The 17,461-nt window shown below is 43.5% G+C and overlaps 2 protein-coding genes across 2 annotated transcripts in view; both read right to left on the bottom strand.

Moving 5' to 3' along the window:
* Positions 1-1,205: 1,205 nt before the first annotated feature.
* Positions 1,206-2,916, bottom strand: LOC109954840 (autism susceptibility gene 2 protein-like). The gene has a single exon (XM_020590460.1). It carries the CDS (start codon positions 2,877-2,879, stop codon positions 2,397-2,399), a length of 483 nt encoding a protein of 160 aa, XP_020446116.1. The 5' UTR covers positions 2,880-2,916; the 3' UTR covers positions 1,206-2,396.
* Positions 2,917-2,919: 3 nt separating this feature from the next.
* Positions 2,920-17,461, bottom strand: part of LOC109954808 (fibrosin-like 1) — a gene marked incomplete at its 3' end in the record, with an annotated part of 273,238 nt that continues 258,696 nt past the window's right edge. The window contains exons 9-20 of the mRNA XM_020590407.1: positions 16,889-17,148; positions 15,259-15,419; positions 11,413-11,463; positions 11,130-11,225; positions 9,435-9,506; positions 9,171-9,200; positions 8,808-8,879; positions 8,096-8,228; positions 7,258-7,335; positions 5,938-6,021; positions 4,874-5,144; positions 2,920-3,640 (exon numbers count right to left, since the gene is read on the bottom strand). Coding sequence (XP_020446063.1) covers positions 2,920-3,640; positions 4,874-5,144; positions 5,938-6,021; positions 7,258-7,335; positions 8,096-8,228; positions 8,808-8,879; positions 9,171-9,200; positions 9,435-9,506; positions 11,130-11,225; positions 11,413-11,463; positions 15,259-15,419; positions 16,889-17,148 — 2,029 coding nt within the window. The remainder of the gene's footprint in view (positions 3,641-4,873; positions 5,145-5,937; positions 6,022-7,257; positions 7,336-8,095; positions 8,229-8,807; positions 8,880-9,170; positions 9,201-9,434; positions 9,507-11,129; positions 11,226-11,412; positions 11,464-15,258; positions 15,420-16,888; positions 17,149-17,461) is intronic.

Here is a 17,461-nt window from a genome sequence, read left to right on the forward strand (position 1 = left end):
TGGAGCTTTTCATCTCCGGAGGGCTGTTCTACACTCAGCCGTAAAATGGCGAGAGCACAGGACAGAATGATGGAGTTGAGGGGATATGTAAGGTGTGTGTTTTTCTTCTACCAAAGCTTGCTTGGTAAATAATAGTTATAGGAAAAAAAAAAATCACTATGCGATAACAAGTACAGGGGTTAAGTACCTGTTGTTGACTAGATGATTAGGACTAGAAGCACAAAGAGCTAAAGTGAAGCTGGCCACTGACAGATGCTACCCGTCGGAGGAATATGTGGCTCAATTACTGGGAGCCTAAATTGAAAGTGATGGTCATTTAAGTCTTCCCAATACGCCAACCCCATTCTGGCAGTCTTTTCAAGGGGACCTTTAAAAAAAACCCTGCTGGAGTGTGTGAGACACAGGATCAGCATTGATTTTCAGTAACATCCCTTAATGACCTGGCCATGGTTTGATCCACGCTGTCATTATGGGCTGGTACCACGGGAGAGGCTCGGTGGGTCTCACGGCACACAGCAGCGAGATGAGTAGTTGGGGCATTATCAGGATGAATTGGCTGTCTCTGGACAGGCGGAAAGCACAGCCGAGGTCTTGTCAATAATGGGATGGAGCGCCTCAGGCCTCCCTCTGTGGCTCACTCCAGGGGTGCCTTCCGGTCTCATTAGAAAAGCAGATGAGTGGTGTGCATGATGAGAGGAGGTGTGTGAGAAGAGATAGGAGCCTCTCCTCCGCCATCCGATAGCCTACCTCCCAGGCGTTGCTCTTCTTAATGAGTACAGACCACGGGTCAATATGCTGCTGGGCTGCCAGTCAATACCGGTTACCTGCAACACAAACACTCAAAACCCGCTTTCATACAGAATCAATGTCCTATTAGTCCCTCCCTGTATTACCTTGGCCCAATCTCATTGATCCCCTTTGGAGAGCTCTGCAGCCCATGTATGACAGATTACAGTCAAATGATCTGATGACTTGGCTACTCTGGCAGCCAAGTCTGTTGCCTTTATGATTTCAAAGTAATAGCTTGATATCAGATGAGCAAATACTCTAAATGCTGAAAGTGAGGCACAAGCATTATTGGCAAACCTATCAACCTCACATCAACATTCCACTCAACAGGTTTGCCTTACAGACAAACTCAGTACTTCCAGTTAGCACTGACAGTTAGAACCAGGATTAAGGGCCAAGAGCACATGTATGACACTAGGTCCAAACTTTATTCCGTACATTTTAAACCATGAATGTTCATTTTCATTTTTTTTGCACGCCTAATACTCTACTTGTTTTGTATACAAGAGTCTAAGAAAAACAACTGCACAACACCACAAGGTTGACAGAGAAAGTTCTTTTGCTGCCCACTAAAAAGTCTCCTCCTTTTTCTGTCTGGGGCTGGTCCAGTTTGTGACTTGGAAGTCTTTCAGTAAACCCATCATTACTTCATTGGTACATATAGACGTGTTAATCCAAGTTTCTCTCAGTATCACCAGTATTGCCTGCTCACTCCAGGTGATCTCTTCTTTAGGGTGCTGTGTGCTGCTTTGCATAGATTGCAGATGATCCTTCTAGGCCCCCTTTACAACACCCTCCTATCATACTTTCCATTCATTGGCCAGGCTTGTCTGTTACCATATTCAACAGGGAAGCAATTCCCTATATTTCATTAAATTTTGTTTTTCTAGAAATGGTTAAAAAGCCTAATAAATTTACACAGTAATTTTGCAGCGAAGGAATATCAACAAGTTATTTACATCAGATTTCTTTACAGAGACTGAACAAAGACCTCATAATACTGTATATAGTTATCTGCATATCTCAAAGGCAAAACAAAAGAACAAAACAAATCGGTAATGTAACATTGTACATTGTCATAATTGAGGATATCCTGGTACCATGAGGTTAAATTACTGAAGGTTGAAACCAAAGTCCAGTCTTTACAGTGGGTCATAATGGATATGTCTCACAATCAACTGGGATAAATATTGTAAAAGGCGTGACTAATGCACAAAATACATAAAATTCATAGAAATGATATCTATACATGGAACAAGGATAGGAAATGTACAAATTCATTTCAGGACCTCTCTTTTTGCACAAAGCTGAAAAAAGTATTGGATTAATATATTAATAATTATCAAATATTTAAGTCAGATATAAACATACACATATTTGTGTTTTCATTACCGACATTATTCAACCTCCAGTCCACTAAAAATAAAGTCATGGCATGTGCTTAATCAGCCATACACACCTTTACTTTGTACAATCATACCCTTTCCCTTAGGGAGTTTTGCTCTTCTCTGGAGAAGAGTGGTGAATTATGTTCACAAGAAGTTTTGGATTAGGGGAGTGGGGCTTGAGAGTGCATCTAGTAAGACCCGGTACACTTTACTAAGAAGCTACCGAGCCTCTACCTCCTTGGGGTTGCGAGATGGGGAGTAGTCCCGTGGGTCTTGTGTGGTGGTGAGGGGGGTAGTCCTCCTGGGTGAGGCTGACCTGGCACTGCCGGCTGGCACAAGGGGCGGGGGTGCACTGAGTGCAGCAGTAGGAGGTGTTCTGTTCAGAGGGCCATTGTGTCCAGTGGAGGGGCTGAGTCTAGGGTAGGGCATGCCACCTAGGGGCATGAAGGGAGGCATGTGGGGTAGATGGCCCTCCATGGGAGACTGGTGCAGCTGATGGAGACGTGCTCTGTCCAGCTCCTCCCTCAGGTGGAAACGCTCTCGCTCCTCGGCCTGCTGTCTCATCCTCTCATGCTCCCTACGCACCTCCAGCAAGTGCTCGTGGTGAGAGTAGTCATGAGCCTCCCTCTCACGGTAGGCTCGCTCCTGTTCGTAGATGCTGGGGAAGCGATGTCCTTGCTCGGCCCTGAGCTGGAAGTCCATGCGCCGCTGCAGGTCCAGGCTACGGTAGGCCTCTCTAAGGGGCCATGAAAGGAGCCATGCGAGCCCGGTCTAGCACATTGAGGCTGCCCATCTGGGGCATCGCACTCATGGAAAGGGGCAGAGAGTGTGCCATGGGGACACCATGTAGGCCAGGTGCTGGGATGTCACTGCCACGTGGTGAGGGTAGAGGGTGCTGCTGAGACAAAGGTGGGTGGTGGTGGTGTGGATTTCCAGGTTGGCTAATGGGAGCAGGAAGAGCTTGGGCTGGTAGCTGCGGAGCAGGTTCGGAACTCACCACCATGACCTCCTGCTCCTCCTTTCTCTCCTCCTTAATCTTCATGTCATTTTTCACCTTGTGGAGGAGCTCTGCAGGTGGGGGCTCTTTCCTTTCGCCGTCCTTGAGGGTAGGTGGGGGCCCACCTGCCATCTTCATACCCTGCTCACTAATCACTGCCTTGGAGTATGGAGAAGGAGAACGTTGAGTGGGTTTGATGGAATCTTCGGAGGGTCTCCTTTCTAGCATCTCCTTGCTAGGCGAGCGGCTCTCCTTCACCTTCACATCAGCCAGTGTGGAGGACTCTCTGTGGCGCTCCAAAAGTTCTTTCTCGACCTCACGAATCCGGTCTACGCTGCCACTGTGATGCCGCCCCGAATCACTGGAGTTCTGGCTGTTTGATCGAATCAGGCTGCTGATCTGGTAGCTGACTGGTGCAGAGGCCGGAGATGAACGGTTGGAGTGCCGGTTGCGATCCACAGAATCCCTGTAATCACATAATACAACTTTAGTTGGTGCCAGTTAAAACAAGCATCATGTAGGTGGGTTGTACTTAAGCATAATTTAACTTAATTACATTTCCACAATAAAATCTGAGTTAAATTCTCTAGCTTCTCTCAGAGCTGCTTGTTACCTGTTTGATCTGTATCTGTTTCCTTGTTGGACAGATAATGTATTACACTTTCCAAGGATACTGCTAATAGACTGGAGAATTGCCACACTTGGCACATCTTTTGTCTTGAACAGTAAATCTATCTCCAGAGCTGAAGTGTTTTCATTTTGTCCTAACATCATTTCATCATTTTGTACATGAGCTAATGTTAGCTGGAAAAAGGATGACTACTGTAGCCATGTCTTTAAAATTGTTATCAAGTATCTGTGCACTTGTGTGGTCAGGTCTGTTATGTGTATACAAATATTCACAATTTTTATTAACATTACCATTTGCTATAAGATGATCAGATTTGTTACCTTCTTTGGGGAATCACAAACTTTGAAACAACACAGCAAAGTGAAGTCTAAGGTTATGGTTAATTGTGAACATTTAGAGCCACTGTACTATTGCAGACTTTATTTTTCATTGACTAAATTTAAAGGACAAGGTTGGTCATTTTTTTTATATTATTAGTATTTTCAGCTCCAGTCAGAGACTAAAACTGCCAATTAACTCATGGTTAATGTCCATCGGTTTGCCAGTCCTGGATTAGCTTGTTTGTCTGTGTGATAGATCTCAGTTCAGAAATGATTAAAAACATATCAATGAAACACACTGCTTCACTGGGTGACACGTTTTTTTTTTTTTTTAAGAATCCCAAGACTCGCCTATGTTGCCCCACAGGCTCTGTGCAGCCATAATTTCCTGAAGTGAACATGGGGCAGAGTCAACTGCTTGAGCTCCCTGTTTTGTTACCTTTTGCCAGCTATTCACACTCAGGTCTGGGGTTTGCTAATGAAGGAATATGTCACCCAGTGCAGCATTGTGTTTCAGTGATGTGGTTTTAGTCATTTTTGAACATCAATGGAGGTCTATGGCACAGAAGAACAAGTTGATTCAGGACAGACAGACTGAAGGACATTAATCGTCAGTAGAGGCAATTCATTGGTGGTTTTAGTCTCTGCATGGAGATTGCTGAAGATACTATTAATACAGAAATGAGTGGCCCTCTCCTTTAAAGCTGAGAGCCTTCAAATAATACTTAAAAGTATACATCAAACTCACCTGTCTTTATCTTTCTCCTCTTTCCCAGTGGATGAGTCTCTTTTCTCTCTTTCCTTCTCCCTTTCTCTCTCCCGTTCCCGTTCCCTTTCTCGCTCTCTCTCATGGCTGTTGGCTGAGCTGCTTCTCTCAGCCTCTGCAGTTTTGGGCCACTGTGGCGGAGTGGGGAAAGATGGTGGGGTTCGTCGAAGCCTGTTCCAGGTGTCATGATGGGGGCTGCCAAATGTGGGCAGTCCTCCTGGCCCGTCCTTGGTGCCAAACACACTATTGGACCCTGGAGGGAAAGGGGGAGACAAGGCGTGGGACCCACTTTAAGTTAATTGGGCACAAAACCTTCTTGAGGACACATAAAATATGAAAGACTCAACAACAAAAGCTGCTTTTGTCTTTGTCTCTGGAGGTTTTCTCACTGAAGCTGTTTGAAAAAGTTAGAGGTTAATGGCTTCCCCCACCAGTGAAAAAAAAACACTCTACTCATTTGCTTTTGGACTAAAAGGCTTCTTCCCCCTTCCTTTTTTGCACCAGAAGAACAGGGGAGACTCACTTGCCCTCCAGAGTTGAGGGCTGTGAAAAGCCAAGGGAGACCTTAGCATTCCACAGCATGTCTATTCCTATCACATCCATTTTCACAACAGGGCGACCGATTTGGCACACAGAAATAGGAGGAATGAAGAGAAAGGCATAAAGAGGATGCAGCAGGAAAAGAGAAAACTCTCCATGGTAGTGCAGAAGGGGCTTGTCAAATAATTAACAGATGAATTGCCACCAAACAGCAGACCTAAGAGTGCCTGTTGGCAGTAAAGCAGCCAGATTAAAGCCAGTCTGCTGGAGACATGGCTGATGGGTAAAGTGAAGGCAGGGAGGAGGTTTGCTGTGCTGTGTTGTGCTGCCTTGTTGGGCCTCCATGGGCTAGTACTGCTTTGACACAGAAACCAGAGCTTGATTTTTTCCTCCCCTCCTGGCTGTCCCTGTGGCCTAACGCTGTCTCGCTCTGTTCTGTCCCTGGCCACAGGGGCCAGATTGAAAGGGGGGAGCGGTGGAGGAGGAGGAGGGGGGCCAGCGCTTACCAAGCGAGGGGTTGCCTAATCCTCCGAAGGCACTGCTTGAAAGGTTGCCGAGGCCGCCAAAGGAACTGGAGCGACTGAAAGGATCTGCAAAATGCCAAACAGGGATTAGCAAAAGGGGGGCTGGCTAACGGTGCTCACCCCAACACCAACCCGTTCCACTCGGCTTTTCTCTTACAAGCAAGCTGTGGTTTTTTTAGCGCTGCCACCCAAGCTCTTTGCCTGATAATTCTGCAGTAGCCAGGTTGCCTGGATGCTGAATTCATTGCCACTAGCTGGCGTGGAGTGTCTCTGACCCTGCTGGGGCTGCTGGATCAACACTGCCTGATAGGGAAATTACTTCTGAGTTGTAGGAGCTGAGCTGAAATGGACTATGATATGGCAGGGGAATGAAAAGCTGTACAAATTAGACTAGACAGACCACAATGATTTAGCTGAAGAAACCATGCCTGATAGGCTCCACTGACACAGACTAGAGCCTCCAAATTCTTAGTAATAGCACAAACGTTTACCCTGAGAAGTCACTAAACAACAATCATTACCTGATAATTTGCGGTTCCATTTTAATTCAGCAAAAATCCACCAGGAAATGCAGACCTTATCAACAGATCACGGTTTAAGGATTTTCAGTTCTGGGGCTTGTTAATATATCAGAAAACACAACAACTGAGACGTCTCCTCTGCGTCACACATGAACTCTCTGGGCAGGGAAATTTTGTTCACTAAATCTTCCTCCTCAGTGCACAGTGTATTCATAAGCACAAAATCAATTGACTCAAGGGCTTATTCCATGAAATCGGCTTGCCACTCTGAACCTCTACAGCATCTCAGATAGAATGATGGAAAATATATGAATGAATAAAAATGATTAAATGCACAAATAAATCCAGCAACAATAACTACAGTATCCTACTCCTATGAATTACAAAATCAACTTTGGAAGCTCATGTGTCATATATGCTGCTGCACTGCATTTAGCTTGTTTAAACAAATGAGGGCTGAAAAATAGACATCACTAGTGAACACTACGTTGGCTGTCTTTTGAATAACCTCAGACAGATATCTGATGTCTGATTATATGATGGCTACACTTTCCATTACTAAGAACTTGCTCAAGAAGTGTTGTGACCAGCTAACCACTGGGTTCCACAGTAACCTTCACATGAACCTGAGAACAGATCTATAAAGATCTAGGCTTCAGATTACACTCTGGTGACTTGTAACATCTTTAAAAAATGAGTGCAAAAGAGAGAGTAAGTGAGAGAGAGATTTATAGGAGAAAACTGTATAAAAAAATCTGAACATGGGATTACTTACACTTACCTGCCAAATGGCTAGGAGGCAGGAAGCCGCTGGGGTGTGGGGCAGGGCCATATGGGGAGGGAGCTGGGTGGCCGGAGCCTGTCAGGGCAGAAAGGAAATAAGAATGCTATTATTATTCAATCAGACAGTCATAAACACTCTAATTAGGCATGCAGAGAGAAAATTACTTTCCATCAACAACAGTTAAAATTCTTACCCCGTGATTAGCCATAACTAAAAATGCAGATATGAGGTATTCTTCTGTAACAGCAACACAAGCTTGCTGAATATATTGTGCATGTAAGCAGAGTATCAGCATTCAGCAAATTAGCAATTGATATTTTGCTTTTATTGCAGCTGTTGTTGTTTGTGTGTAAGTCTACAGCTGCTTATTGAGGTCAGTTCCTGACTGTGCAACAAGCTGGCCTCGTTCACAAAATGCTGTTACCTTCACCCATATTCCATGAATTGTTAATGAAACAACCAATTACAGGAGTGCCTCCGACACACCACTGCATAATTACCAGTCAAAGGCCGTTTGCCTCTCTGTTGCCCTCCAACACAGGGCAAATCAGTCAATTACCTAACTGAGAGTCATCCATATTCATAGACGTATCTGACTCCCTTTACTGGCAAAACATTTGCTACAAAAGACCTATAATTACATGAGAGGTGAGAAAAAATTATGCCATTTTATTCCAACAGTGGAGGAACAATTTTGACATGTGGCTATAAATGCTTATTTGCATAAAGACAGGCATGCCATTGGAAGGCTCTGAGAAGTGTGAGTGTTTTGAATGATTAGTCAACGAAGGTGCGGATCATCACCCTGTGTTGGGTACTGAGGGGCGCTACTGACCTGTGGAAGAGAAGAGGGGTCGTGCCAGGTCATGAGGGTACGGGAATCCTGGAAAGATTCCTGGAGCTGGGGGTCGACTGAACAAGTCCAGCTTCCCATTCATGTCTAGTTTGTGGGGATCCAGCTGCATTTGCTATAGTCAAGAGGGGCAGAGACAAAAAGAGGGAGGCAGTCGGTATGCAGCAGTGCCAAACACTACAGAGCAAGAGGGATTTATCCTCAGCTATACTGGGTGAGGGGATCAGAGGAAGACACTTATTACAAGAATGGCTCCATGTATTCAGTGTTGGCCAGCTGTGATATAATATATATATGTAAGCTGATTAGGGACACAAAAGGGGGTTCAGAGCCAAAGAAGGACTGACACACCGGGCCAGTGGCATTAGCAGATGATCTCCATGGCGAGGCCACACCATCCTCTGTCAGTGAGAGGATGATTTCCACACAAGCATTTTTTAAATCTGTGTTCACATGTTGCACTTTGTCAGCACAACTATTTTTTTCAACTACAAAATTAGTCACTTTTTGTGTCATCACTTTTCTCACCATTATGGTCTTTCTGAATCCAGTAACATGACTATAGGTTATTTTATAGGTAAAGATCAGCCCTGCTATATATATGTTGTTTAGATCACGATTCCATTACCAATGAACTATCTGGTTTTACAGGACAGCAAGATTCCTGAAAGACACCATTATCCATCTAACGCACCTTCATTTTCTGCTGGTGGTGGTAGATCTGCCATGCGATCTGGACATGCACTGCACACCACTTGCCAGGTTTCTAAAAATTTAGAGAGAAACTGAGGTTAGCCGGATGGCTTGATATGCAGAGCTAAAAATTGATTCTGGCATTGAGATTTTCTGGCCAAACTACAAAGTGGGAGCTCGTCAGAACTTTTAACCAGGCAACAAATGAAGGAAAATCTAACCCTGACTTTAACCCAGTAGAGTCCTCAAAGCTAACCTTAAATGCAACCAAAACCCTGCAGGAAGAGTTGAAGAATGTGCAGTTTTAGACTTTGTGGCCTGGCCAGAGAGATAAAACATTTAAAAGAACATGGACAAGACTTACCCTTACAGGTGTCCTGAATGGGTCTGTTATCTGTATGGACAAACAGACAGTCATTATCCTCAGCAGCAAAGATATGTTGCCAAAACATGCAGCTCTGCTGAGCTCTGTAGACACTTTATAAATGAATCCCATGGAGATGCATGAGGAATGGCTTGTCTCAAAAAGATGTAAATGCAAATGCATGCATTCACATTTCAGACACAAGGCATTAACCAGGAGGAAGCGAATAGGAGGAGACTGTTTCGGAAATGGCCTCACACTTACCCGTGGATCCTTCTGCAGGAGTGTGTGAGGTACTGCTCCCGGACGTGCTGCTACGTCAATGGGGTTAGATGCCTAACAGAGAGAAAGAGACAGAAGGAATGAGATGGATTGTGGTCAAAGATCTACGGTAGTTAAATCAGTTAATGAACATTTACATAGAGGCAGACAAAACAGACCTGTGACATACTGTATACTACTGTATGCACAATCTTAAGAGGTAATGTGACTCATAATGTATCTAAAATGGGGACTGAGGCGTCCTCAAGGGCGTTCTCAGTAAAGGACTTTAATTTTTTCTGTATGAAATATCCCCTTTAAAGAATGAATAAGAATGACTAATGTAATCCAAGTTTTTACACTATTATATGCTCAGAAACCTGCAACTAATAAATCTCAAGTCTGGTGTCCTTGTTCTAGATGGGTGTCTGTGGCATGGAAGCATGTCAGAAACTCTGCCCTAAAACAACTACTAGGTCCTTGGACTAGAGATGCCAGCATCACTCTAACCTTATAAACTCCGACACAGTGGTACTATAGCTTGCTAATCCTCCTCTACTGCTACTATATAGCTGACGTTACAGATAAAACTGCAGGCACTGAGCCATACCCGAGTAACACATCTCTGATCTCCTCCTGAAGTCACTGGAGTGCCTAGATCAGCCTTATTAATCCATCCCTACACCAGGGATCGGAAAATCCTGCAGGGTGACCTGGGTCATCAGCCCCCACAATAAACATCCATCCCCAAGCCCTTCCCCCTAAGCTCCTCTTCAAGAATACTTAGCAGGGGCTTTAGACGCATAAGACTGTTCCTTGAACCATCTGGAGGGGCCTTCGACAAAAGGGTCCCCCCATGACCGAGCCCACTGGGAATAGGGCCAGCGGATTTAGGCCAGCTTTGATTGGTAGCTTACACTAGGTCACAGCCGCTGGGCATCTGCCAGACAGACTGACACCCTTCCACCCCTTCTCATCCCTCACATCTTCTCTCCACTGCTCTCCTAAACAGACAGACATCATTTTTCTATCATGGCCTATCACAGCTCAGGTCAGCACACAGCTCTGACCCTGGTTCAAGTCTAGTCAAGTCTGACAGAGTACTATAATGGATTTTACAGGATGGGCTGAGATGTATTGTTTTACATCTTCACTGTACAGATCCCTACTGCTTTTCTCACTAAAGACAGACAACAGGAAGGAGTTTTGTGTGGTGACACATCTACTGACCTGTAAATGTAGTGTATGACCTGAACTTTCCTCACTTGTTAATTCCTTCTACAAATACACACTGCCATGATGTTTATTTTACATACATATAGCGCACTCACATATCCAGGTTTTTCCATTTCAACCAAACACTACTACACTGTGTATCTGGCTGCGTATGTTAGTAACTTTTAGTGACTGTTGAGAAAACCTACAAACACTTGGCTCAGTGAGTCATGTGGCTTAAAGTTATACATCACTTCCATGCAAAGTGTTTCATTATTTCATTCATTTTCCATAGTGAGTATGTGTGGACATTTATGTACCCCTAAATCTGTATACAGTAGGGCTTTTACATTTTTTGTGTGATATTACTGATCCTCTATCCCAATAGTGTACACACTTCCATGATTTATTTTGAGCCCACGCTTCTTTAAATTCTCTGCCTATCAGTAGATTGTGGGTTGAGGGTAGGGATATGGGGCTGACCTTGGGCTGGAAGGCTCCTTGCAGTGAGCTGAAGGGTCCTGATTGTGGAAGCAGCGGGGGCATGCCTGGCATGGTGGGGGGATAGGAGGGGAAGAACTGTGGAGAAAAGAGAAGGATGGGAGACAAAACACTAAATCATACCGAGAAAGGTACAGGATTCAAGCATACACAAAACCACAACCACAAGAAATGCTCTCATTACAGCCTTCAAATATGTCAAATATTTGATGTGTAAACAAATGCAAATAACAAATTTAAATTTAAAGGATGAGGAGAAACTCACATTTGAATGTCTGATGAATGGATTGTCCAGTTTGGGTGTGTATTTGTCAAACTGCAGGAGATAAGAGAGAAAAGAATTAGGAAACAATCATCTACAGAATGACTTATTTGACCAAAATCCATCATGTAAAAGCCTTCTTTAAGAATAATGTCTCATTACTTTTACATCACAAAAACAAAATACATGATTGACATCTGTAACTATTAATAAGTAGAGTTTCAGAATAATAAGCCCTGGAGTAAAGCAGCTGGCTTGCACCGGTCATGGGTTTACTTCAACTGCATGGTCAGATAGGCAGTAAAATTGTTAACAATATGACCGCTTTAGCCGACTGCCAAGATGAAGACAGCCTGCATGATTTTTCAATTGAGCATATAGAGGCTGGGCGTGGAGGCCCATCTTGGGAATCAGACCACTTTAAAACCAGAACCAGTTGTTTCTATTCACTGGAAAATTTGTAGAAATGTGAATCTAATTGATTTTGACTACGATGGTTTTCTTTTTTTTTTTCTTAAACAAGCCCTGATGGTATAGATTGGAAAGGAGTATATGGAGATTTAAACATACAGTACATATATATAGTGTACACTGTAAGCTTGTTTTGCAGGTTAGAAAAACAGACTTAAAAAAATATTTAGTCCAGAAAACAGGCCTGTACTTAAAATAAGTGAAATAATATATGGGACCATTTCGTGGCTGGAACGTAACTGAATAGATGCCATTTGCAATGTTAGGAGCAAATTAATGACAGATCAGTATGTAACTGATATAACCTTAAAATGTTGAAGTGATGCGAGGGAACTTGGTGACAGGACCTGTGCCAAGCACAGTAATCTCAGTTGGAATTTGCCATTTAAAAACTGCGTCATTATAAGAAAAAATGTTTCTGGTCCCCAACATGTGGACTTCTAGTCAGCAAGCTGAGAAGGGCAGAAGGGAGGGGGAGAGCGGAGAATGTTTTCCTCATGTATGAATGGGGACTTTGTATGTCTGTTCACAAGCCAGTACTGGCTCTCTATTTTGAAACAGGCTAATTACAAGTGACAGTAACTTATTCCTATTCCACAAATACACAAACCATTTGCAGATACTTTTTGCAAGTGTTTTCACAAAGCTCTCTTGGCAGGCGCTGATGTTTTGGGTTTACATAAAACAGGAAAATGAGCGGGTATGAATCAGTGTTTCTGTGTGCGGGTGCACTGCGACACGGGTGGTTGAGGGGGGAGTGGGTGTAGGGTTGGCTAGGCTGCTGCTAGAGACACAGGGTTTGGGTCAGGGACCCTCTGCTGAAGTAGGACCATTCACATCTGGATACAAAGTAGCAGCAGCGGCACCAATGGTGTTGGCGGCCCTGTTTGTGGGTCCAAATCAAAGACAGACTGCCTAGTGAGAGGAAATGCCGAGTCAGCTTCCAAGCTCATTAAACAGTTCCCGTGCATCTCTGAAGGCACTGCCTGTTTAATGTCTGATGCTACAAGAGGGATTTCAGCCACTTTACAGCCTGGTAAAAAAAAAAAACAACAAAAAACTCTAACCCTTGTAATTTATGGTGCCTGTCACAGTTTTATAGTAAACAGCTTTGGCTAATTAAAGCTTAATATTTCATCTTATAACAATTAAGGATATTCCTTGTCCAAAGACATGGCAGGGGCAAGGGGCTGGAGTAGGAAAGCCACTCAGGGCTGCCATTTGACAAGCCAGCTGCTTGAACAATAAACAAATATAGAGGCTTCATAATTCCATTAATTACAGCCATTAGCAAGGGCTGTTACATAGTTGAAATGACATGTGGTGCCTAGAGAGCAGGAGAAAAAACGAGAGAGAGAGAGAAACAAAGACAGAGAGAGGATGCACAACTGGGCCATACTTGGTTTGCCTTTCCATGACAAGACAGTAAAAACAACCACAACATCATCATTACTCCTGCCTCTCTATGCAAGCACCAAAGAGAAGAAAAAAGGCATTGTTACTTAGGGGAGGAAGGGAGGGGAAAAGGCATAAGTTAAGTAACAACACAGTTTCAATTAAAAGGAAAAAAACAGCAGAAGACAGTAATGGCAGTCTCGAATCCCACTGTACCAGCACAGCAAGGGATGGGGGGAGGGGGTATGTACATCATGGGCTACAAAGTGCCAGCATTAGCGTGATGGGGAAAATCGCCTCTTTCATCTTCAAAGAGAAGTTGGAGCAGTGTATATAATTCCTACCATGTCAGGACTGAACAGCAGACCACATAATGAGTGGCTATTGGCTGAAGAACCGTCTAAATGGTCTCTGTACTTATCTGAGATTGTGCCATAAATTCCAGGGCTTTGATATCTAATGTACAGGATGGGGATAATCTTGGAGCGGGGCCTTAATGGGACCACAGGCTCTTAATCAGAGGTCATGACATGATGGATTAGACCTATTAGACTAATGCCAAAAAGCTACAAATGGGGCCTGAATTGACTGTCAGAGATTGCTGTGCATTTGAAATGATGGATGAATAGTCATAACCTTTCTTCCTTTGTACTAATATGAGATCTGCCAGTGTGCCCCTCCCCGCCTTGATGGCAGTCAAAGCACGGAAGCAATTAGAAACACTATCAAAACAGCTTTGCTGTGATGTCATCGAGCCTTCATCTGCAATGAAGTCATCTGACCGACTGTTGGCTCTTGCACACACACACACACACACACACACACACACACACATATGCACGTGGCAAGGAACTTGTGCACAAGTAACAGATTAGCCCACAAATCTGCAGGAATGAATGCATTTTCAGACGCACACCTACACACACACACACACACACACACACACCAATTTGTTTGACTGTGCCTTTGTTGCTCATTGTGAACAGGCAAATGAAAACATTCAAAACCATTTAAAAACATCCATATGCAAACAATTGAAAAGCCTTCAGGCAAGTCCCGTTTTTTTGATCCTCAGCAAACAATGAACAGCAAAATCTATGTCAGAGTTAAGAACAAAATGAATAATTTAAAGGAAAATGCTGGTTTGGCAGACATGTCATGTGTCAGAAAAAGGTCCTCTGTGAAAACTGATGCATATTGTGGATGTACAGTTTTATATCTAATTCCACTACGGATGAAGAAGTTGCAGAGCATGAAAAAGAAAAGTGTCGGGTTGGCTTTGACCAACCTGAGCAGCAACTAGCATGTCCTTGGATGAACTAGTCAACCAGCTAATATGTCTGTGTGTGTGTGTGTGTGTGTGTGTGTGTGTGTGTGTGTGTGTAAAGGGAGGCGGCAGTCAGCGGGCCATATCTGCCCAGCATTTGTGATGTGATGGATCCAGCTCCGTGTCAGCTGTCAGGCTTTAGCGGCAGGACAGTATGCACAAATCAAAGAGCACAATTCAAATTGAATCAGAGTAATCGTCTTTCAAGGGAGGGGTTCCTATGGCTACGGGACATATTTGGTGAATGTTGGGAAAAAGAAAAAAGGGAGAAACTGATTGAAGAGCAGATTGGGTTGGGTGACAGGTGGTGGGGTGGGAAGTTTTGGGAGCTTTTTGTTTTTTGTTTTTTTTTTACTTATCCTCACATTTCTGGCTTGGGAACGCAACATGGGGGGTGCGGTGGGCGGGGGGGGGGCCAGCGGCGAGGCGGACGGCCCCCTGCCCCGCTCTGAACTCTGAACCAGGAAGCGGTTGTTCAGCTCCTGCCTCAGGAGGTCATGCTCTGCAAGAAAGGAGAGCCAGGAAAACCAAAAAAAAAAAAGAAAAAAAAAAAGAAAAAGAGGGTGGGGGGAAGTGGGGGGACATAAGAAAAAAAAGGCACGGGCGCCCAGTCAGTCTTCACAACATAGGTAGAAGAGAAAAAAGAAAATAGTCACCTGGCATTCTCTGTTTCTCCAGCTCATGCTGTGAGGGTTTTCTACGTGGGGACTCATTGGTGGTGGTAAGAGAGTTGCCTGTGACAATGTGCCAATCAGAATCCCCGAATGAGGCTGGCAATACATGATTGGTTGGTTGAATGATATCAACAGGCTGGTATCTAAAGACAAGAGAGAACCAAGAGTCATCCCAGCAGAAAACACACACACTCTTGCCCTCTGTTAAAAGGTCAATGCACAACTGGAATATTTCTGACATATTTGGGAGACACCCATCATTGCTGGAGACACGTTTCCTTCTTGTGCCGAAGAAATTGCTTGTTTTGATGAAACTGTTGAACATACTATGAAGTTGTAACAAATCCCATATTGTTGGCAAGAGAAAACATAATTGTTGGTTGTTGAGGTTGAATCAGAGTGCCATTTTTCAAAATGCTGCTGTAAGTATGCTCAAGATGTCTCCAGTTGTGATGACTGTCCAGCTGTTAGCTGAAATTTTCCAGTGATGCATCCAAGCCCTCGTACAGTGACCCCATCATCCTTTTAAAACTTTTATGCTACTATAAATACAGTACATGTTAGCAACTGATCTATGATGTTCTCCGCCAGTGAAAATAAGACCTAGCATTCAAACATGTGACTTGTGGGAGAACCAGCATACTACTGCTTTGTAATTTCAAACAGATTTATTTCTATTTTGAACTGCAAAAATGGGGTTTGCTTGTGGGGCACTTTGGTTTTTTGAGGTATCTGTAGCTGCTGCACTAAGTGGACCACATTCCTGATATTTATGTCCAGAGCAATAAAGAAATATGCCACTGACTTTTAGGAAATCTTTAACTGGCTTACAGTCTTAAAACTGCTATAGCTTTAGGATCTGGGAAGAATTTATGAAGTAATAGTTTTATTACAAGACAAAGCCTTGTGTTTTCCTTTAACAATAGAATATGTCAGGCTTTTCTGTTCCATTCAATTATACATTGATTTAGCAGTATCAAAATGACCACATGCTTCATTAGAGAAAATATATGCTAGCATGCACTGGACTGTGCAGCGTCAAGGGATAAATAAGTAAAAAAAGTAATAAATGAGCACTTACCAGATCAGCAAGTCATATATGAACACTTGTTTAGTTTCAACATCATACCACAAATATTTTGTGATATTAACATCAAAAAGAAATCCACCAATTATTAGTAGCCGAATACAATTTCTCCAGGTTATATGCACTGGCCTATGACCTGGAGCCTGCGTATATGTTAATATATATTTTTATTGGACATGTACAACTGAACATGCTCCCTGGAATATAAAATGACCACATAACTATACAAACTGTTACAGAGCATCACATCAATGCTCAAAAATGCAGCTAAATATGTTAATGAAAAAGCTTTATATTGCTTAAAAAAAATCTGACAGTATGTTTGGACACTTGTGGAGATTTGCACAGCCAATACTGCCACTTTTTTCTTGTCTTTGAAGATTCAGAAAATACTGTCAGAATAAGAGGAAGAGCTTTAGAACAACAAACTTTGCTGGTTAATTATCTTTTACAGCCTGAATGTGTGCTATTACATGGGGGCCTAATTTAAAGCGACCATCTACCATGTGAGCTGAGTGGCTTTACCTGGGTAGGGGGTGCCGGCTGGGTGCCCAGGCACCACTAAACTGTTGGTTGGTAAGGTTGGTGGCGGAGGCAGTGTGGCTGGGGCTGCAAACATGGCCGGATGGCGATGCGCTGGGCTCCGTAGGGAGGAATAGTGCGAGGTAGAGAGATTGGCTATGGACAGAGGCAAAGCGGGGGCTGAGGATGGGAGCCCGCTGAGGTGGTGGTGAGGGGATGGGGGCAAGTGTTGTTTGGGAAGACCCAGTGGACTGCTGCTGTGGCTGAAGTTTTAATAGGAGACAGGAAAAAATACAATTCTCCTTTAAAAAAATAATAACTTAATAATTTTATTATCACAAACTATAATGAATTTATTCAGTGTTCAGTCAGAATGCAGTTATATGAAAGGACTACTACCTTGTACATAGGATGTCATTGTGTACATGTGTTGCATACATGTGTTAGTTCAGTTTTACTGTTAACATGTTTGACACTTTGCTTTGACAACATGAGAGTGATTTTCCAATAAAGCTTCTTACACTGAAAAAAAGGTGAAGACAGAATCTGAGAAAAAGAAGTGAAGCAGGAAATAGT

Source organism: Monopterus albus, unplaced genomic scaffold (assembly GCF_001952655.1).
Source record: "Monopterus albus unplaced genomic scaffold, M_albus_1.0 scaffold12.1, whole genome shotgun sequence".
Classification (NCBI taxonomy): Eukaryota; Metazoa; Chordata; class Actinopteri; order Synbranchiformes; family Synbranchidae; genus Monopterus; species Monopterus albus.